General features: G+C 44.1%; 1 protein-coding gene across 4 annotated transcripts in view; it reads left to right on the top strand.

The window, feature by feature from the left end:
• LOC122787814 (signal transducer and activator of transcription 5B-like) overlaps window positions 1-23271 on the top strand; it is a 2227565-nt gene that overhangs the window by 2018228 nt on the left and 186066 nt on the right. For all 4 annotated transcript variants that reach the window (XM_044054718.1, XM_044054719.1, XM_044054721.1 and 1 more), the window contains one exon: window positions 8453-8608. In XM_044054718.1, coding sequence (XP_043910653.1) covers window positions 8453-8608 — 156 coding nt within the window. The remainder of the gene's footprint in view (window positions 1-8452; window positions 8609-23271) is intronic.

The following is a 23271-nucleotide window of genomic DNA, read 5'->3' on the forward strand; positions in this document are numbered from 1 at the left end:
TGTGCATACAGCTGCAGTAATTACAAATGGGTAAAATCCCAAAGCTACGCACAGGGTGGTAGGCACTAGGTGGAACTGGGAAGAGCCAGAATGCCCTGCAAAACAGCAGTGGCAAAGCCTGCTCTAGTTTTGGAGTATAAAGGCAGGTGGTAGTGTTTTGTGAATGTATGCACAGAACTCCAAGTGGCTGCCTCCAAAATATCTTTGGTAGGGACTCCTCTGAGGAAGGCTGTAGAGGTAGCTGTGGCCCTTGTGGAGTTGGATCTGATGCCTGTAGGAACAGATTTGCCATGAAAGGAGTAACAAAACCGTATGCAGTGGCCTATCCATTTTGACATTGTCTGTTTGGAAATTGGCTTCCCTTGAGCTCCTACAGCATAGGACACAAAGAGTTGTTCTGATTTCCTGAAAGGCTTTGTTCTGTCCAAATAGTAACGTAGCTGTCTATGGATGTCTAAGGAATGTAGCAGCCTTTCCCCTTTGTTTTGAGGATTGGGGTAAAAGGTAGGTAAGTGTATGGCCTGATTTAAAGCTACCCTGGATACTACCTTAGGCATAAATGACGGGTTGGTTCGTAGGGAAACCCTGTCCTGATGGAAGATGAGAATGGGCTGCACAGCCATGAGGGCTTGTAGTTCCGAAACCCTACAAGCTGAGGTAATGGCCAGAAGGAAAGCTGTTTTCCAGGACAAATATTGCAAATCTGTTGAGGCAGCTGGTTCAAAGGGAGGCAAAGTTAATCTTTCTAGAATGTAATTAAGATCCCAGGCTGGTATTGGTTGTTTCCTTGGAGGTCTTATATTCTCAGCCCCTCTGAGGAACTGTCTTAAGAGTGGGTGAGAGAATAAGGGTGGATTAGTGTTGTAGTCTGCAGAAATGGCTGAGGCATGAATTTTGATGGAGGAAAATGAAAGTCCACTGTTCAACAGCTCAGCTAGATACTGTAATATCTGAGGCAAATTCAGTTTTCTAGGATCCTGGCCTTTTTTCTCATTCCAAGCGCAAAACCGTTTCCATTTTGCGGAGTAAGCCTTTCTAGTAGATGGCCTTCTGGCCTCCAAAATGACATCCTGCACCTCTTTGGAGAGTAGGGTCTGTTGTGGCATTAAGGAATTTTCCATGCAGTCAGATTGAGTGTTTTCAGCTGACTGTGAAGAGTTTTGTAACTGTGCTGAGTCAGTAGAAGAGGCATTAGAGGTAGGGTCCATGGAGGAGTATGTGTTAGGCTCCTCAGGAGTGGGTACCAGTATTGTCTTGGCCAGTCTGGAGCAATCAGTATCATCTTCGGTCTGTCTGCTCTTGCTTTCAAGAGCACCTTGGGCAGAAGAGGCAAAGGAGGGAAGGCGTAAACTGTCCGTGCTGCCCAACTGAAAGAAAGGGCGTCCACCCTCCAGGCCTTTGGATGGAAGATCCTTGAGCAGAACTTTTTCAATTGATGATTCCTGTGGGAGGCAAAGAGATCTATGTCTGGCCTTCCCCATGCTTGGATTATCTTTGTAAACACTTGAGGATGCAACTTCCATTTGTGTGGGTCTGTCATATTTCTGCTTAGATTGTCTGCCAGCATGTTTTCCAATCCTGGCAGGTACTGTGCTTGAAGTTCGATTTGCCATTCCAGAGCCAAGTTCCAAAGTGACATGGCTAGCCTGCACAGGGGGTATGAATGTGTTCCTCCTTGTTTGTTTATGTACCACATTACTGTGGTGTTGTCTGTTCTTATCAATAATTGCCCTGGATGCAGGAGGTCCTTGAAAGCTGTAATTGCATTTATCACTGCTAGCATTTCCTTTTGATTGATGTGAAGGTGCTTTTCCTTTTGGGACCATTTGCCCTGAATGCACCTGTCTGTCATGTGTGCCCCCCAGGCATAGTCTGAGGCGTCTGTTGTGATGACTTGATTTGCTAGAGACTTGCAGAATGGTAGACCTGTGTTTGTTTGGCATGCTTGGGCCCACCATAGAAATTCCTCTTGCAAGCATGGGATTATTGGTATTATTGTTTCCAAACTGTGGCTGTGTTGAGACCATAGGTTTTTTAGGTACCATTGAAGTTTCCTCATATGCAACTTTGCACATGGGATTAGAAGAATGCAAGATGCCTTGAAGCCCAGAGCCTGCAGGATTTTCCTTGCAGTAAGCCTGGTACAATCTGCTAGTATTTTGAAGTACTGAGTTAGTTGCCCCTGTTTTTCTGGCGTAAGATAGGCCATCTGGGTGTTTGTGTCCAAGTTGGCACCCAGGAAAGTTATTTTCTGAGATGGTGTTAGCCTGGATTTCTCTTTGTTGACTGTGTATCTCAGAGAATTCAATAACCGTGTTACATAAGCCAGATGTTCCAGAAGTATGTGTTTGCTGTCCGCTTGGATCAGGCAATCGTCCAAGTAAGGGTAAATTTGTATCCCTTGAAGTCTGCAGTAGGCAATTACTGATGCCAGGCATTTCGTGAATACTCTGGGTGCAGTAGATAAGTCAAAGGGCAATGCAGAGAATTGATAGTGGATTGAACCTGCAAGAAATCTGAGGTATCTTCTGCAGCTTTGTCTGATTGGGACATGCAGGTATGCCTCCTTGAGGTCCAATGTTACCAGCCAAAACTCCTTGCCCAGCATGGGAAGAAGCTGCTGTAAGGTGAGCATCTTGAATTTTGTGCAGTAGAAATGTGTTTAGGATGGATAAGTCCAAAATGGGTCTCCAGTCGGTTCCTTTCCTTGGTACCAGGAATAGTCTGGAATAAAAACCTTGACCTTGTTCATGAGTAGGTACCTCTTGAATAGCTTTCATGCTCATGAGCTTTGAAATTTGTATTTGAGCCTCTGCCCTTTGATTGTGTGGCAGATTCGGCATGCCTCTCATTTTTGGAAGAGTGTGAAAATGAAATCTGTAGCCTCTGTTTATAATGTCCAGGATCCATTTGTCTGTTGTGATAATATGCCAATTTCTTGTAAATAATGCCAGCTTTCCTCCCAAGGGTGCTGCCAGCTGAGACTTGCTTGGCATGAAAAGGGGAAAGTCATTGGGTTTGTTTCCTGTATTGTTGTGCACTGTCTTCGCCACCTCTTGGTGCTGGAGTTTGCCATTGTCTGCCTCTGTATGATCCTTGAGATTGTCCTTTGCCCCTTGTGCGCCTGTATCTACCTCTTTTGGGCTTGTCCGTGGCTGGAAAGGACCAGTTTTTTGAAGGCCAATTTCTGCTGAAACGTGGTGGTTGAACCTGTAGTAAAGCTTTGACAGTTTGCATAGATTTAGCTTTTTCTTCCATTTTCCGTAGTATCTCCTCAGCATTAGTACCAAATAATACATCCTTTTGTAAAGGAGTATCTAGTAGTTTAGCTTTAACATGATCAGGCAAGGTTTGTTCCCTAAGCCAGGCATGTCTACGAATGACTGATCCTGTAACCGCAGCTCTACTTGAGGCCTCTAAAGCATCATAGCCACATTGTAAGGTGTGCTTACCCACTTGTTCTGCACTATGCATCATATCCTGCAACTCCTTCAAATCTGGTTGTTCAGGTTGTGACATTTTATTCCTTAATTGTGATAACAGAAACTGCTGATATTTAAGCATATGGAACTGACAATTGAAGGCCCTCATGGCTAGGGTGGCCGAGGTATATACCTTTTTTCCCCACCTTTCTAAGGATCTAGACTCTCTTTCGGAAGGTAGTGGATTCTTAGCAGTAGAGGCCTTCATTCCCTTGGGGCCTTGAGATATGGTTTCAGGGTCAGCATTATGGCTCTTCTAAAGAAATTGGTGAGAGTTAGGAACTCTGTAGTACCTATCAGGCTTGACTGGGGCAGGAGGCAGGGAATCCGGATTAAGGCAAGCCTCCGAGTAAACATCATCAAGTATGTCCAAGACAGGAGGTATCGCCAGAGGTCTGTGCTGAGGTAGCAAAAGAAATTCCCTAAGTCTTTTCTTGGAATCAGAAAAGTCTTGGCCTTCCCAATGGAAGTGTTCCCTCAAGGTATGCAAGGTTTCCCCCGAAAGAAAAATCCTCTGGGGGAGATAAAGTAGGAATGGACTGCTCTGCATCAGAATCTTCAAAAGGGGAGTACGAGTGTTCCTCTTCATCAGAATGTTCTGAAATAATGGAGCCCTGGTCAGAAGAGGGAGAATCTTCCTCCACTCTGGGTCTCTTGTCCAGAGGGGTTGGGAACCCTGATAAGAGTAATTAAATCCTCAGCCATTTTAGCATCTGCTTTTTAGGCATGGGGCCTGGAGATGGGCCCTGTGCAACAGGCCTCTTGGGATGCATGGCTGATTTGGACTTAGTAAAGGCCTTTATGGAAAAGGAAGATGAGGGTCTAAAGACATCATGGGTGGAAGTGGACCTGTCCACATTAGGAGGCTCAACACTCACAGTGGCTTCGGTAGCTGTAGTCTGGGTATGGGCCGAGGCACCTGCGGTCTTGGTTACAGAAGACACCGCCAGAGAAGTGTCGTCGGTAGTCAGGGGCTGCGTAGGCGCCTCGCTGAGAACCGGACCACGTGTAGCCGGTTTTGGCGTGGTGTCAGTGGAGACCGCGGACCTCGCGTGTCGGTCTTTGTCCTTGCGTTTTTTGGACAAAGCGGTAGTCGGAGTCTCTGACATTTTATAATCAAAAGCTTTACCAAAAAAGTGCTGGGCGAACTCCACCCGACGCTTAATAGTGCGTTTATTGAAAGTAGCGCAAAAGCGACAGCCCAAGACGTCGTGGTCTGAGCCTAAACAAGGTATGCAGAGGGAATGGAAATCCTTATGCGGTATTTGCTTCCCACAAGAAATACAATTGTTAACTTTGTCTGACATCGGTCTGAGGCAAGAAAAGTTTCCCCAACGGGGTACTTAGCTTTAAAGAAGACTTCGGTTTCCAAATTTTTGTAATTTCAGGAGCTGGCTGACCGGCACTTGCGAACTGCTTCTGCTTCGGGCACCACGTGGCAAAAAAGACTGAAGAAAATGGCGTTGGCTGTGTCTTATATACCCCTGTCGCACTGACGTCAGGAAAGAAAGCAACAACAACCGACGCCGGACCTAGACTTTGGAATTCGGCCGACCGAGGACCCGTCTGATGGCAGAGAACCCATCTGTAATTACTGCAGCTGTATGCACGATGAACATCACTACCATCCAAGATAGTTTCGGAAGTGTGTGGGAAAACATACCAGAGGAGGGCATCAGATGGCCCAAATGGTGATGATGGTGCTCCTTTCATCCACCAGGGCCAGTGTCAGGGTTATGGACCTAACTACAAAGCCCGATGTTGGCTGCATTTATGGTGGCTCCGGAGGAAGGGGAAAGCTGTTGTTTGGCAGCAATGGAGGAAAAATAAAATTAAATCTGCAAGTCTGATAATTTTTTAAATTTCTTTTGATATTGCTTGACCTTAACTTTTCAGTGGGGATACACAAGGGATACAGTGGATCAAAAACTGTGAACCAACTGTGTCTACCTTTTGGGTAAAAATGCTAAGTATTTATGTCCTGAAGCTTGATCAGCCATTGGAATGAGTTACTCATTGCACAACCAGACTATGGCTTTCATTGATTGTACCATTCTGTCTGAAAAAGTCAAGTGTATCCTGCAGCCATTGCTGAATAGAAAATGTCTGTACATATCTTTTGCATTGTAGGTAAGCACCACTATGCTGTTCAGTGAAGGTCTGCTTGGTTATTTATTGAGAGTGGACTGACTTGCTTTTATATGCTGCTGTTTTTAAGCTGCACTTTTTGACTTTTGGCCCTACTTTGTAAGTAGTAGCTCCAGATAGAAAATTCCCACTTGAAATCCGATACTTGTGTGTACTTTAGGACAGTGGTCTCCAACCTTTTTTGCACCAAGGACTGGTATCAGTGTAAGACAATTTTCCTTGGGCCGGCCATCTCACTGAGTGCACAATAAAGTAGATATTTATTTATTTATTTGACATTTGTTTAATGAGGAGGCCAGACCGGGGAGAAAAACTCCAAAGTACAATAAAAAGACCGTTTGCAATAATTACCAAAAAAAAAGTGTACATTCTGCTTGACAGCATAACATTGATCAACTATGGTTGAGAGGTAAGAAAACCTTATAGCAACCTTACTGATTTTATGTTTATAAGAGCAATATTTAAAATCTGTCCCTATTATTTGGCTGTGTCCGGCATACCTCTCAACTGTACAGATTTTCACAGAATGTCCAGATTTTTGCCTCATATTTTTGGTCTTTTTCTCATAAAATTGTTGTTTTCTGCCAAATCACTGGCAGATCATTGAGGATGAAGTCAGAAAATAATGACAGTTGAGTTTCATATTCCATACCCTTCAGAAAATTCACGCTAATGCAAAACCTGTATTTCTGTCAACTTTCGAAGTTTGTAAGGGCGGTACTTAAAAGGGTCCCTATTTTGGGCTTTTGTCACCCCATTACTTTTGGCTTTGTCCAGATTTTTTGATCTAAGTAAGAGGCTGAGAGGTATTCATACCTCTCAACTCTACAGGTTTTTGCAGAATGTCCAGATTTTTCCCTCTGAGCTTTGGTCTGATCCTCATAACCTTTGTGATTTTTTGGCAAATCACTGGGATGATCTGAGGACTGAAGTCATTAAGTAGTGATAGAGATTTGTATTTCAGACCTCATATCCTTCAGAAAAATGCATAAGACAAATCCTGTTATTCTAGCAACATTTTATGGTTATAAGAGCAATATTTAAAATATGTCCCTATTTGTTCCCCATTCTGTTAGGCTTTGTCCAGATTTTTTGCACTACTAAGAGGTTGAGGTATTGTGTGTGTGTGTGAGAAAGAGTGAGAGTGATTGCTGGAGGCAGCAGCAGTGACATTTGTGTACCTTTTGTCCATATCCTCCACACACACAGAGTCTCTTTTGCATTGATGCATGCATTCACTCACACACATCGCTCTCACTCTTTTCTGATCACTCACATACAGTCACTCCCTCATTCATACCTGCATTCACTCACACATCACTCTTACTCTCTCCCGATCAAACACACACTCAGTCACATCCTCATTCATACCTGCATTCATTCACACATCGCTCTCACTCTTACGATCACACACATTCTTTTGCTTTCATGCACGCATTCACTCACACATGCAGTCACATAAACACACTCGTACAGGCATTCACTTACCTGATGGCCCTGTACCAAGTGCTCCACAGCCTGGTACCGGTCCGCAGTCCGGTGGTTGGGGACCACTGTTTTAGGAGATCTAAACATACATCCTTCTCAAGTATGACCTGGGAATCTCTTCCCATAAGTAATGCTGAAGACCTGAACAATTCAGGGAGACTTGTGGACTTTGGTACTAAAAGGACCTTCTTTTATTACAAAGGGTTCCATCACCTATTACTTTATTGCTTCAGATTGCATAGATAGGCTCTTCTCAGAATTCTAGGTTAAGTTTGGCAAATACATGCTCACAGTTACAAAAACTGTGACTGAATTTTTTTTTATTTCTTAATATCTTCTGATGCTCAGTTATTGTAAGCTTCCCCTGTTTTGCTTGCATGTATTTGATATGTTTTGATTGTGATGTCTAATGCTGTTGATTGTGTTTACATGTTGTATTGCAGTGTATCTTATATTCAAAGACTGAAGGACTATTATGGCATGCAGAGTATGAATACAAGTGAGTTATTCTCTTTTAGCTCTTATAACAATCCTAGTGTTGAGTCTGGGTTTGAAACTTTAAGTTCTGTTTCATGTAGAGGGTAAGGAGAGTCTTGGCCGTCAGTAAACACAACGTAGTAATGTAGTTATTTATTTTGTTTGATTGATTCCTTGTTTGACCCTTGATTACTGCTAAACAACAGTGTAGAAGTAGATCAAGTTATCCTACCTTTATTTCTTTTTATACTCATCCTTGATATAAGCAGGTATGGTGATAGAACATTAGTATTACTTCACTCACTATTTTTAACGTCATTGGAAGTACAAACCTTGATGCCATGGTCCACTTTTTCAGCTCTAGACATTTCTTGCTCGTCACTTATGCAGTCTTGGTAAAGATTGTTTTTTTTATTTAGCACTCTGCTCTGTCTGGTCTTGCTTTTATTTTCTTCTAGAGTGTTTTCAGATGTCTGGTTTCTTTTCTGATCATGCTTGAAGAAATCATCCCAAAAAAGTGTTCTTCATTTATTTTTCCTGCCACAAATGGATTAATACACTGATGATAATACAGATACAAGATGTTGGGTCACTAGGCTTTGTGAGGCCGGAAAAGCTGTCCATGTGTGCTGTACTGCAACTGAGGGAAAAACTGAAGGGCAGGCTCAAACACCTTAAATGTTCAGTGTTAATCTTCATAATTGAATAGGATAGTTATGTGTTAATGCTGAATCCTCCCTTTCAGTACTTTGTGTAGTTATTCATACTAGACTGACTTTCCAGTTAAATGAGTGATTCTAACTGTTGGTACACTTTGTGTTTTTCGTATGACTCATTTGTGTTTTGATTTGTTGCAGGAGAGAGACTGGTATGGAATTTGATGCCTTACACAACAAAAGATTTTTCAATTCGATCACTGGCAGATAGAATCAGTGATTTAAATCATCTTCTTTACCTGTACCCAGACCGACCCAAGGATGATGTGTTCTCCAAGTACTACACACCTCTTCTATGTAAGTCAGTACTTCTGAGGTTGTCTTGATATTTAGTGATCAGTTATGTGAGAGTTTGTTGTATATTCACTGATTTAGGTAAATTAACAAAAACAGGACATTCTTTTCAGATAGTAATGTCGTCTTACTTATAATTTGAGTAAGTTAAGCAGTCTGTTTTTGAACTAGATTCCTAATTCATAATATTTTTAACCAGATGAGAAATATTTTAGTATTTTCATTCTTGTTTTAATTAAAAATCTTCTTCCGAAAACATTCCAATCATTAAAACAACCACTTTTAAAAAAATGGACATCCGGTCAATTCAGAATTCTAAAAATGATGTCACTTCCTGGTGAAACCACTTCAAAGCACATTTAATATTCCAATTGTCATTCAGCCGAGGAAGTGCATCAGAATTAAACAGCAATTACCATTTTAACTCTCTTGACTTCTAAAAATGCAATAATGTCACCAATGAAATCACTAACTTGTTCCAAAACTATTAATTTAAATTTGGTAAAACTAGTACAGGTATTACTATGGTTGACTAAAGCATTTTTAAAATCTTGTTTCTTGATAGCCGACAGAATTAAGGAACATAGTTTGACAAACGTCGTAGCGGTCTTGCCATTGTAATAACAGGAACAGGAAACACAGAAATTTAAACACACTACATTAGCCCCAGGATTCAGTAAACTCCATGTAGGCTCTGTGTAGAGCCTACATGGAGTGTATCAGTTTACACGACCGCAATCAGTGCTTGGCAGCGCACAGTGTGTATTAATAAGGCACATCACAATTAAACAAGGTTTTGTTGCACACACTAGTGCATCTGAGCTCGAGACCTCCCCATGAATGCGATGAGCACTTCCACATACTACTCAGCTGTACAGAGTTTCGCAGAATGCCCAGATGTTTGCCTCATATATGTGGCCTGTTACTTGTAAACCTCTTGTGTTTTCTGGCAAATCATTACAGAATCTTGGAAGGATTGAATTCAGAACATAATGAGATATTTGAGAGTCAGACATCATATGCCTCAGAAATGTCATGCTAATGCAAAACTGTTATTCTTTCAACTGTCTAAGTTTGTAAGAGCAGTATGTAAAAATTGTCCCTATATTCTGGCCTTTGTCCCCCCATTATTTATGGCTTGATCCAGATGTCTTACTCTAGCAGGTTGAGAGCTATGCAAGTCCGTGCAAGTTTGCTGCCTGCAACAGGATGACTGCAGGGCAATTTCCTCTCCCTTGTTCTATTAATATTAGGATTATTCTTAATTAATATTGTATGTGTACTTCTTTGCTGTTCTGTTCCCCCCCAGGTTTGCAAGATGCGCCGCTCATTTGCATGAGTGGACCACCCATGTATCAGAGGTGACCCAGACATCCAAAAATGGATACTAGATACATTCATTTAATAGTGCTGCACATCGCAGAAACCCGGTAAATGAGGCTGCGCTACACTAATATAGTGATGTTAATCGTGAATATTAGTATAGCGGACTTCATGTAACTATTCATGTAACTAATCCTGTGGCGACAGGTGTTAAGTGTCAGACTGGAGTGCAGATGGTCCTAGGTTCTACTACAGGGTATGCAAAGTTTTCTTATACTGTTGTGACATTACAGCTTATACAAATAAAGTGCTACATAGACAAGAATTGCCTCAACATCATTGTGGCAAGACGTGTAAGTTTAGTGCTACTGTACACATTGTCCTGGGTTCGAATACTGCATTTTCCATATACATATTAAAATTGTACCACTGCAAGTTATATTTGATTCCACTTATAATACCTGACATAGATTTGCTGATATGATAGAATGTTCATGAGTGTATAATTCTGCTCTCCCAGTTGAATAATAGATTTGCACAAATGGCTGTATATAAAATAAGCCTGGAATTGCACTGCTTGAGAGTATGCACTGTCTGCTTTTTGATACATTAGAAAAAGCTGCACTCTGCTTACCATCGTGCAAACAAATGCACTTGTTTTACCATGTTTGAGTGATGGTAAGAGGAGTGCAGCTTTTTCAAAGGTATCAAAATGCAGACACTGTGCACTCTCTGTAAGCGCAATTGGCAGGAAAACATGTATTTCGAGTAGAGTTGGTGATAAATGCACATCGGGCTTGATCTTGTGTAGACATGGCTGGTGTCATTGGAGAGGGTGTTCACTTCCAGGCACAACACTGGGGTGTTCACCAGTCCATGGTCTTTTTGTTGGACTCCTGTTTAAGGATCATGGCCCCCACCTCCTACAGAGAAACTATACAGGCTATTGCAGCCAGTAGTGCAGTGATGGAACAGTGCTGACAGTCCACTGGGTAAGGACTGGAGGTACACTGTTAATGTGCCTGATGTCCATGGGACTTCAATCTCCCCACCCTCACACCAACCATGGTGTTCACCCCCCTCGTGTCCTTCATCAGCCCTGTCTCGTATGTATTGTCTGTCTGCAAATGCTTACTCACCTTCTCAACTTGACTGCACCAGACATGCCTCTGTCCCTTCCTCAATATTCCACACACTCCTAAAACAATTAAAAAAAAATGCACCTGTCCCATAAATAGCTCTCCATTTCGCACATGTCTACTTCATCTTACCTACACCCTTTCTGCACATTCATGCCTTCCTTTTACTCTGTTTTTCCCCCTGCTTGCTCCCCATTTCACCACTGTCCTATCTTCCCCCATTTCTCTTCTTTACAGAATTTGTGCGCGGTGTGCAGCATTGCTAAGCAATGGTAAGCAGCAAGTAGTATCAGTGAATGTACATAAAAGTATAATAAATGCTTATAAAAATTATGGCGACACCCCATTTCAAACCCAGTACCATCTGTCTTCATCACCAATCCATTAACCTGTCCAGCCACAGTCAGTTAATTAGCAGATGTATTTTAGACCGTCAATACTAAATGTCATATATTCTCAAAGCCAATATTAGTGTGTCAGCCATCAGAAAAATAATTATGATATAAGGAATTACTAGGTCAGTTGCTTTAGTTGAGGGTGACTATAATGTGAAGTGGGACAACATTAAAAAAAGACAGATGTTTCCTGTAATAGAACCCTGGACCTTTTCTGTGGTAGCCCTGCACTCCCAGCTGTTGCCATAAGAAGAATGAAAAAAAATACATGTCTAATTTTAAATTCATTGCTATCTGATGCAAGGTCACATTACTAAAATACAGGCTGCAGTCCTTGTATTCAAACTCAAGACCATGTGGACTTCAGTCCGATGCTTAACATCTCCAACCACAGTTGAAGCTGCATGGCCATCTCCTAGATTAGTATTCATCCTGAGGTTCACACTGTTAAGCTCCACTCTGTGGTGCTTAGTGGGTTTGCACCATGCTCTCTCACATTAATGGAATGCATCCCATATCAAATGGTCTTCGTGTTTCACTGTTGCAGTCATTACATTTGGGTAATCCTGCTGGCAGGTTGCCCTCAGTCGGCCTGAATTCCAAAGTCCTAGGTCCTGCGTCGGCTGCTGTCGCCCCTTCCCTGACGTCAGGTCGTCAGGGGTATAAAGGATGCGGCCGACACCATTTTCTTTGGTCTTTCTTGCCGCACAGTGCCCGAAGCAGAAGCAGTTCGCAAGTGTTGGTTGGCCGACTCCTGAGATTTTCGTGTTCGAGTTTCAGATCCAAAGTCTTCAATAAAGCTAAGTACCCCATTGGGGAAACTTTTTTCTTGCTCCAGACCGATGTCAGAAAAAGTAAATAATTGTATTTCTTGTGGAAAGCAAATACCTCATAAAGACTTTCATTCTTACTGTATTCCTTGCCTAGGCCCTGATCACAACGTTTCTGGTTGTCGGTTTTGTGCTAGATTTAACCAACGCACTATTAAGCGTCGGTATGATTTTGCTTTAAACTATTTTGGAAGCCGGTTTAATTTTCCAGAAATGTCGTTGGATAGCCATCCGACTACCGGAGTTCACAAAAAATGCAAAGAAAAGGAGAGAGATAGACAACCGAGGCCCAAAACGGACGAAGCTTCGCCTAAGCCAGTCGCTAGTTCGCCGGTTCTCAGTGAGGCGCTTTTGCAGCCCCTGATGCCCACTACTTTAGAGTTGCAGCCCGCTACCAACTCCCACGTGGAGTCGGCCATGCCGCTGGAAACTGAAGGTATTGGAGCCTTGGATACTATTCCTTCAGATGGGCCCGTATCCGCTGAGCAGGCACCGGCTTCTGAGGGTGTATTCAGACCTAAACATCTTTACATTAAACCAACCTCAGCTCCAAAGGCAAAGACTAAAGTACCTTCTAAAGCAAAGAAACAAACTCAAGAGCCACGTGGACAGGCCTCTATGCCCAAAAAACAGATGCTCAAAATGGCCGAAGACTTAATTACCTTGATCAGGCGTTCCCATCCCCCTCCTGATAAGAGGCCTAGGCAAGAGACTGACTATGAATCTTCAGATCAGGTTTCTATTTCTTCTGATTCCTCTTCTGATCAGGAATATTCTGTGAGGATTCTGATGCTGAAGAATCTATACCTTCAGCTTCTCTTCCAGAGGGCTATTCTTTTGGGGAAACCTTGCATACCATGAGAGAGCATTTCCACTGGGAGAGCCAAGATTTTTCAGAATCTAAAAAGAGGCTCAGGGATTTCTTTTTACTTCCTCAACACAGGCCACTAGCCATTCCACCTGTGTTAGATATTGTAGATTATGTGTTTTCGGAGTCTAGTCTTACCCCTGACTCCATACCTCCAGCTCCTGTTAAGCCTGACAGATATTACAGGGTTCCTGACGCTCATAAAGTCCTTTGTAAAAACCCTGCTGCAGACCCAGAAACTATTTCACAGGGTCCCAAAGGAGTTAAGGCTTCAGCTGCAAAAAACCCTACCCCCTCTGACAGAGATTCTAGAGCACTGGATAGATGGGGAAAAAAGGTTTACACATCTGCTACCTTGGCTAAAAGGGCCTTAAACTGTCAGTTTCATATGCCCAAATATCAGCAACATGTCATGGCATTGCTTAAACAGAAAATGTTATTGAACTCTGAATGTGCAGAAAACAAGGAAATGCAGGATTTATTGCATGCAGTTGAACAAGTTGGAAAGCATACTTTGCAATGTTGTTTTGATTCTTTGAAGGCCTCCTGCAGGGCCGCAGTTATGGGTTCTATGATTAGGAGGCATGCTTGGTTAAAAGAGCAAAATCTGCCTGATCATGTCAAAGTTAAATTATTAGATGCACCTTTACAGAATGATACTTTGTTTGGTGTTAAGGCAGAGGAGGTGTTAAAGAAAATGGAGGACAAAGCTAAATCTATGCAAACTATCAAAGATTTTTTACAAGTACAGCCATCTAGATTTAGTAGACACTGGCCTACAAAGAATTGGTCCTTTCCTGTGTCAGACAGACCTCAAAGGTTCCTACAGGTCAAAGCAATGGGGTGCTTCTACCTCCAAAGTTGGAGAAGACAAATCACAACCATACCAGAAACAGTCCCAATTCCTTCCCCATGCCTGCACCAAGCACTTATCTCCTGGCAGCACCCTTAGGGGGAAAATTAGCACTTTTTTCTCAAAATTGGCACATTATAACCCAGGACAAGTGGGTTCTAAATATCGTGTCACAAGGGTACAAGTTCCATTTCCATACCCAGCCAAAGGCAAACGGCTGGCCAGATCTGCCAAAAAATCAATGGGCAGAGGCACAAAAACAAGTCTCATCCCTCATGGACATGGGGGCCATTCAACAAGTACCAGCGCAAGAGCAGGGACAAGGATTTTACTCAAGACTGTTCTTGGTACCCAGAAAGGACAAGACCTGGAGACCAATACTGGACCTATCTATTCTGAACACTTTCCTGGATATACCAAAATTCAAGATGATGACTTTGCAGCAGCTTCTGCCCATGCTGGGCAAGAATGCTTGGCTGGTGACTCTAGACCTAAAAGAGGCATACCTGCCCTTTGGCTTATCTACTGTGCCCAGGGTCTTTACAAAGTGCCTGGCACCAGTAATTGCATTCTGCAGACAAAGAGGAATACAAATATATCCTTACTTGGACGACTGTCTAATTCAAGCAAAGAACAAGGACATCCTTCTACAGCATCTGGCATTTGTGAAAAGACTTCTAACATGCCTAGGGTACACAGTCAACGAAAAAAAATTAAAACTAGTACCCTCTCAAGAGATAATATTCCTGGGTGCAAGCTTAAATACAACTGCCCAGATGGCTTATCTCACGCCAGACAAACAAAGGCAACTGACTACCTATTTCAAAATGTTGGCAACAAAGGCCCAGTTATCTGCAAGAAAAATTCTGCAGGCTTTCAGCTTCATGGCATCCTGCATCCTACTAATTCCATATGCAAGACTGCATATGAGGAAACTTCACTGGTACCTAAAAAGTGTTTGGACTCAACATTGCCACAGCCTGGAAACAACGATTACTCTCATTCCCTGCCTACAACAGGAGTTTTGATGGTGGGCAAAGGCTTGTCACCAAAACAAGGGACAGCCGTTCACATTACCCCCAGCCAGGCAGACACTAATAACGGATGCATCAGAGTATGCCTGGGGGACCCACATGGCAGGAAGATGCATTCAGGGCACATGGTCCTCAACCCAAATGCATCTACATATCAATCAAAAAGAGATGCTAGCTGTTCAGAATGCCCTGACAGCCTTCAAGGACCTACTTCATCCGGGACAAGACAACATCACGGTCATGTGGTATATAAACAAGCAAGGGGGCACACATTCTTACCCCCTTTGCAGACTAGCCACGACTTTGAGGGACACAGCATTAACTTACCAAGTACATCTGCAGGCACAATTCCTGCCAGGATGGAAAAATACTCTGGTAGACGAACTAAGCAGAAACCTCATGGATCCCCACGAGTGGCAGCTGGATCCACAAGTCTTCAGCGTGACAACAAGGAAGTAGGGATGCCCAGACATAGATCTGTTTGCCTCCCCTCACAACTACCAACTAAAAAGATTCTGCACAAGGACTTATCACAGACAAGCATGGAAAGTGGATGCCCTATCTTTAAGCTGTGAAAAACTATCAGTATATGCCTTTCCCCCACTGCCTCTCCTCCCAAAGGTACTCCTAAAGGTCAGACAGGAGAAGCCAAAAATGATACTGATTGCCCCAGACTGGCCCCGCCAGTACTGGTTTCCAATCCTAAAGAACTTGTCTCAATGCCCAGCTTGGACCTTCCCTCAAATACCTCATCTACTGTCCCAGCAAAACAATCAGATCCTGCACATCCACTCAGGACTTTAAACCTGGCAGCATGGCGGATAATGTAGTCATATAAAACACACCTCTCAGTAAAGCTGTGATGGATCTCATTTTGGAGGCCAGAAGGCCTAGTACTAGAAAATCTTATGCTGGAAAATGGAAGAGGTTCTGTGCTTGGAACCAGGCACAAGGAACTGATACAGCTGTGCCAAATATTCCTCAGATTTTGCATTACTTAACTGAGATGCTGAACAAAAGCCTATCTTTTTCATCTATTAAAATTCATGCCTATGCCATTTCACCTCATTACTATACAGAGCCACCAATCTTTTCTCATCCCTTATTAAAACAGTACCTCACAGGAGCCAAAAATTTAAGGCCTCCAAGGAGATCAGTAATGCCTGCATGGGACCTCAACTATGTCTTGGAAAAACTCACCCTGCCTCCTTTTGAGCCAGCTGTTACTGCTGATATAAAGTTTTTATCTTGGAAAACAGCTCTGCTCCTAGAAATAACTTCTGCAAGACAAGTTTCAGAGCTACAGGCACTCATGGCTGTGGAACCTTTTATCATTTTTTATCCAGACAGGGTCCCTCTGAGGACAAACCCAACTTTTATGCCTAAGGTGGTGTCCAGTGTGGCTCTTAACCAAACTATTTATCTGCCAACATTTTATCCCAATCCACAGAACAAGGGGGAGAGAATTACCCATTCTTTGGACGTACACAGACAGCTTTGATTCTACTTGGATAGAACCAAAGTTTTCAGAAAGACAGAGCAATTACTAGTGGCATATGCTGCAGGATCACAAGGAAAGGCTATCTCAAAGCAGACTATTTCAAAGTGGATAGGCCACTGCATTCGTTTCTGCTACTTACACCATGGCAAGCCAGTGCCTAAGGGCATTAGGCTACATTCAACCAGAGCTGCAGCCACTTCAGCAGCTTTTCTCAGGGGAGTACCAACCAAGGACATTTTAGTGGCAGCTACTTGGAGTTCAGTGCACACCTTTACAAAGCACTATCATTTGCCACTCTACTCTAAATCCAGGGCAGGCTTTGCCACTGCAGTTTTGCAGGGCCTCATAGCCGCTCCTCATGCTGCTTAGCTCCAGCCTCCCATCCATAGCTTTGGGACTCTACTCATATGTAGTGACTGCAACAGTGAAACACGAAGAACATAGTACAGTTGTGTACACTTACCATAAATGTAGATGTTCGAGTGTATTCACTGTTGCAGTCCAGGTTACCCACCCGCCATCCTCCTTTCTTCTGATGGAACCTATCTTTCCTTCTCTGATTTATACAACCTATGTGGTGTACTTGCTTGTAGATTAAGGTAAAGTTTATATTGGTGCATTTATTTATATATATATATATATATATATATATATATATATATATATATATATATATATATATTTTGGCTACCCTTGTAGGAGGCACCTGACATCTGGGGCAAGGAAAAACTAAAGAAAATGGCGTCGGCCACATCTTTTATACCCCTGATGACCTGACGTTAAGGAAGGGGCGACAGCAGACGACACAGGACCCAGGACTTTGGAATTCAGGCTGACTGAGGGCAACCTGCCAGCAGGATTACCCAAATGTAATGACTGCAACAGTGAATACACTCGAACATCTACATTTATGGTAAGTGTACACAACTGTAGTTTTTAGATGTCTGTGTCCTGTCTGCTAACTGGGTAGTCCAGCCATGCAGTTTGTGCACTGCTGCTGTGTGCGCAAACCAGCTGAGCATAGCTGAAGCCATTTGTGCTAAGCACAGTACCATGCAAATGGTGGCCCAAACATTTAAGAGAAAAAAAAAACAAATAAGAACAGGCAGAAACGGAAATCAATGTATGACATACACAGTACAATATATTATTACACATGAAATATCTCTACATAGGTGTCCCATGAGGGAAGCACATCCAACAGGCATCAGTCACCTGAAGGTAGTAGCCCTGCATTAGACCATGGCATGGAGGTGCCAGTGCACCCCCTGGCAGAGCTAGTTCTCGTGGTAGGGGGTGACAACGATGAACTGTCAACACTACCATGCAGGGCTCACATCTGTCCAACATACAGACACGTAGAGCTGGCACTGAGCTTGACTGTGTGCATGCAGACAACTAACACACCAATGTTTACATTTAGGGGACCTACAGACAGACACACACACACACACACACACACACACACACACACACACACACACACACACACACACACACACACACACAGTTTCATTGTCTATTTTACCTGCTTCAGTTCCTTACTCACACACACCTTTTGTGTCAGCCTAGGCCTCCTGCACTCCTACACAGCACACTGTGCAAGGGATGATAACTGTTATATCCCTGTTTTCTATCTTTTTGATTCAAGGATAGTAAAGCTATGGATGACTATTTACATAAATAATGATTACATATGCATGTGTGGTGTTGAAGTGATGATTGCACCTGTCATTTTTATTGTACTTGGCCAGTTAGACAGCTGCTACCAACATAATTTCACTACTTTACAGTGGATGCTCTCGTAAGAGTTGCAAAGTTAACAACCAAAATTTATATCATGCAATTTGAAGTTTTCCATGTAATTATTTTTATTACAGAGGAGTTGTGGTGCACATCAGATTGAGATCAGGATTTTAAGTATGCACTGTAGTCACCTATCATCAAAACAGTAATATAGTATGTCAGTATTTCTGGCATGTACATCAGCATAGCTTCATAGGTACATAGGATGTTACAAGGCTATTGACCTGATGGTGTTTAGAAGCCAGGCCATGAAATCGCAATGTAAAATTCTATGTCAGATATCGTGTATGGTCAAGATTTGTCTAGCAAGGACTACTCATGTCCAGGTGAGGAGTAGGGGCAATGCAGGGCAGAGAATAACAGTTTAACATCAAGTCATCCAGGCTGTGATGAAACAGTGTCATGAAGGTGCTCGGCACAACATTGGTTTGGAGTCTACTCCAGAGGAGTGGCAACATATGGGAGATGTATCTATCTCGCCAGCATGTCCTATATATGTCAGCCTACTTTGATGGCCCTTGAACAGCTGACTGCAGTCCCAAATGACATATGTAGGGGCATCATTTCCATCACAGTTGGGTCACAGATAGCACTGTAAGACATACACAAGTTGCCTCTCAGCAGTCTATATCATACTGAGCACAGTGACAGTTACATCAGTCTGTCTATATTAGGAGTATGTTTGACAGCTGGATATATATTACTTTTAAATCTGTAAGGTCTGTCGAGTTTCTGCAGGTGACTGTTAAAATACGTAGCAAATGGAACATTGTATTCCAGAGTAGACTTCAGGGGGGGTGACTGTAGGGGATTTAGAAATGAATGTGATACTGCTGCAATAGCTTTGCTCATCTGATGCAATATTTAGAAAACCTTCCTAACAACAGTAGACACATGTTGCAGTCTACTTGTGTCCCCAGGTATATCAATTCAGAATTGGTGATTAGGGTATTCAGGATATGTCATAATAAGCTGGAACATTAATACCAAAGGAAATGATGCTGCATTTATATTACGGTCGTTTAACAGAGCACAGTTGTCATCAGTCATTGGTCTGCGGAAGCCCCTTTTGAACAGCACTCACATTGTTAGGGAATACAGTGATAGCACCTGACTAGCCACAGGCACTCTATTTTGGTCTGGACATCTGAGACATACATGGTGAACATGAATGGATACACCAGTGACAGTTGTGGTGACCCATGAGTGGCGGTTCTGCTGCTAGAGGTCAACTCTCCAACTTTGAATTAGAGAGTGTGTGTGTGTGTGTGTGTGTGTCAGTTTGCAACCCACCAGACAACATAGCAGTTGATATTCACCTAGTTTCACTTCATACTAATGCACAAATGTGGGATTGTGTGGAAGACTTTGGCCAAGTCAAGATAGACAAAATCAATGCTGTGCACACATGCTATATCTCTGGTCACATAACTGAATACCAATAGTTTTAGCATGCACAACTTTCCCTTGAGAAAACTATGCTGGAACACATGATGTTATGTGATCCTATCTCGCCTACATTCTGTACTGATGGGCTCGGAGCAGATCCTCGGCTCCGACTTGGCACGCTATGCTATAGAGCGAAGCCTCTTATTGGCTGAGCTATTCTCTATCCCAGGATGCACCACCACTAATCCCCCAGATCTCGTTTGCCGCTTACAAGCTAGGACGTTGTCTCAAACTTGGCTGAGCTAAGTGCTGTTTTTTTCTAAAGTTTTCCTGTCAGGAAATTCTCTCTTCTTACCCAAAAAGCTGTTTTAACAGCTATTGTTGTTGTACGAGTGTTTTTGGATGTAATTGTGTGGTAAATTTATGTGTTTGTTTAGGGAAAGGTTTCCCGTTTAAGTTAGAGGGGCCTTCCCCTATTCATTAGCAGTTTCTATTTCTTTTTAAGGAGGTCAAGTACCTGTTTGAGTTAGAGGGTTCTTGGCCCTCCTTTTTGCTGTTCATGATAATTGTATTGTAGTATTTTTGATTTATCGTTTAAAAAAAAAAAAAAACTTTTATTGTTGAAAATCTGTATTTTTTTCTGTCTACAATGATCTTTACTACTGTTATAGTGACTTTTTCAGAGACATTATGTCTAAAGAACATAGACCCTCAGGGTTCAAGAAGTGCAGGAGGTGCAGTTATAAGATGTCTATAACTGATGACCACTCCTCGTGCGTATACTGCTTAGGCGCCAAGCACCTACAGGAGTCCTGCAGCGTGTGTCACGCCTTTTCCTCTAGGGTCCTCCAAGAGAGGAAAAATAAATTAATCCTGAAAGGGCTGATTAAACCCTCCTTCGAGGAGGCCTTATCTTCCTCATCCTCTCCAACTAAGAAAAAGAAAGCATCGGCTCCGACCAGCTCGTCGGAACCGACTGCTAAGAAATCCAGGCAGGCTTCTCCATCGGCTCCACGGACTTCGGAGCCGAGGGCGGAACGGTCTGCCTCGATGCCCCCAGACTCGACTCCTCTGGTTTTGGAGCCGATGACTGGGGCTTCAAGAGGCGGGTCACCTTCATCGGCTCCACTGATTTTGGAGCCGATGAGGGTTGCCGGCTCAGACTCTTCCCCTTCGGTGCCAAAGCCCTCCTCGGCACCGAGGGAAATTGTTTTGGGATCTCCCTCGGCACCGATATTGGTTGAGTCCATTCGGATCCGGTCCCCCAGTCCTTTGGAGCCAATGGAGAAGTCGGTTCGGACCCGATCGGTTTCATCTAGATCCTCCAAGATGTCTGATTCGGACATCGACAGGGTGCTCCTAAGACTATTTTAGTCTCCTGTGTTCCAAAAATTAGTTTTGGCTCCAGCCCATTCGGCTTCGGAGCCGATGGCCCACCCTGTAGTTCTGATTCCTCCTCCAACTGCCTCGGCACCGTTGGAGCCGGTGCTGGTGGAGCCGATGGAGGTTTTTGGGTCGGCCCCGACCCTTACTCCAACCCCGGCTCTCGAGTCGGAGTTCAGTACACGGACCTCCTCTGTCGGCCCCGGGGGGGACGCTTCGGGACTGATGTTTTCGGTTCCAAGCCTTCCTCTCGGTGCGTCGGCTGCGGGGGTACCATCTACTGTTGTGGCCACGGGGGTTGGACCTTCCCAGGATTCTGGTGGTCCGGCCTTCAGGGCCATGAGGAGTGCATTGGCCAAATCTTCTTTGGCTACCTCCATGGTCTCACCAGCGCCTTCCCTACATACGGAGACTGGGTCTTTGGCAGTCCCCCTGTCCTTAGACAGCAGAGCCCCGGGGCCTGAGGTCACCCCCACTGGGGGTTCCCCCATCCTGGAGGTCCCTCTGAAGCTTCTTCAGAGGAACCCCCAAGGAAAAGATTGTGCAAGAGGAAGCACGTTGACTCCCCCGATGAGTCTCTCACGTCAGACACTGATCTTGATGATGCAGAGGGGTCCCCTAAGTCGTCCTCATATGATGTCTCCTTTGCAGACATCCTGGAAGCCCTCAAACAACGAGGCGGCTGGCATTCCAAACCCCCTTCTGCTGACGAGTCGGTGTTCCTTAAGGCATTCGGGGCTCAGCCCTCCGCCTCCTGGGTGTCTCCGCCCTTTGACGAGCTCCTAGATTTGATCTGTCGAAGGGCATGGGAACATCCAGACTCTGTGGAACCGGTGCCTGCTCGCCCAAATAAGTTCCTATCAGCACCCCCAGAGAAGGAGTTTTTGACAAAAGGTGTGGCTGTAGATGCCTTGGTGGTGGCATTTGCTACCCAACAAGATGTAGCAGAGGCTTCGACGTCCGTCCATCCTCCTAATAAGGAGTCTAGGAGCATGGATCGGTACGGGAAACGCACCCTCAGTTCAGCGGCCTTTACCTTAAGGTCCCTGAACTATTTAACGCACTTCACCAGGTTTCAGAGGGATCTGATCAAGGAGCTTTCAGATGCCCTCTTGGGTAACCTACCTGAGCAGCTGGCCCAGACTGTTGGCTCTCAGTTGGCTACACTGTCATCGATATCAAACTCGTCCATGAGGCTCATTTCATATGCGGCCGAAGGCGGTAAGCGCAGTGCGGGTATTGCCCTACGGAGGCAAGCCTTGCTCCGCCTGTGTCATTTTGCGGAAGCCTTTAAGTCTTCCTTTGCCGACGCTCCCTTTGATGGGTCCTCTTTGTTTGGACCCAAGGTAAAGGACACATTGACCCGCTGCGAGCAAGAAGGTAAGACTTTGACTGCCATAGGGGCACGATTTTCCACTCCCTTTCGGCCTTATCCCAAGGCTAAAAGAGGAGGGAAAATGTGGTTCCGTAGATCCCAGAAGTCTTATCCCTCATGGCAGGACGATCCCCCTTCTAGAGGCAGAGGAGGGGAAAATTTTTCTGGAAGACGCCGTCCCAGAGGCGGCAGAGGCCCCCGCAACACTGGAAACCGCGAGTCCTTTCGTGGCTCTTCAGCCTTTCACAATCCCTGAGGGATTGCCCGACTGTGCAGCTCCGGAGCCAGTCGGGGGTCGTTTTTCGAGGCACCTAAAAGCCTGGGAAGGTATCACTCAGGACCGATGGGTGCTTCGAATTATCGCCGGAGGTTACGCCATCCCCTTTTCTCTCTCCCCACCTCCGTCCAAGAAAATCCCGGACCCACCACCCAGTCAACGGGAAATTGCAGCCTTAGAAGTCTCAAAGCTGCTTCAAAAAGGAGTCATCCAACCGGTCCCCGCAGACCAGATCGGATTAGGGACTTACTCAAGATTCTTTTTGGTGCCAAAAAAGACTGGGGACTTGAGGCCCATTTTGGATCTCAGCATTCTAAATCATTCAGTCAAAAAGTCCAAGTTCCGAATGGTCACCTTACAATCCATTCTCCCACTGCTGGAGAAAGGTGTTTGGATGTGCTCCATAGATCTCAAGGACGCCTATTACCACATCATGGTAGATCAGGCGTCCAGGAGACATTTGCGCTTCAGCCTAGGAGACAGTCATTTTCAG

The sequence above is a fragment of the Protopterus annectens genome, chromosome 13.part0 (assembly GCF_019279795.1).
Source record: "Protopterus annectens isolate FY-2018-M chromosome 13.part0, PAN1.0, whole genome shotgun sequence".
Taxonomy (NCBI): domain Eukaryota; kingdom Metazoa; phylum Chordata; order Ceratodontiformes; family Protopteridae; genus Protopterus; species Protopterus annectens.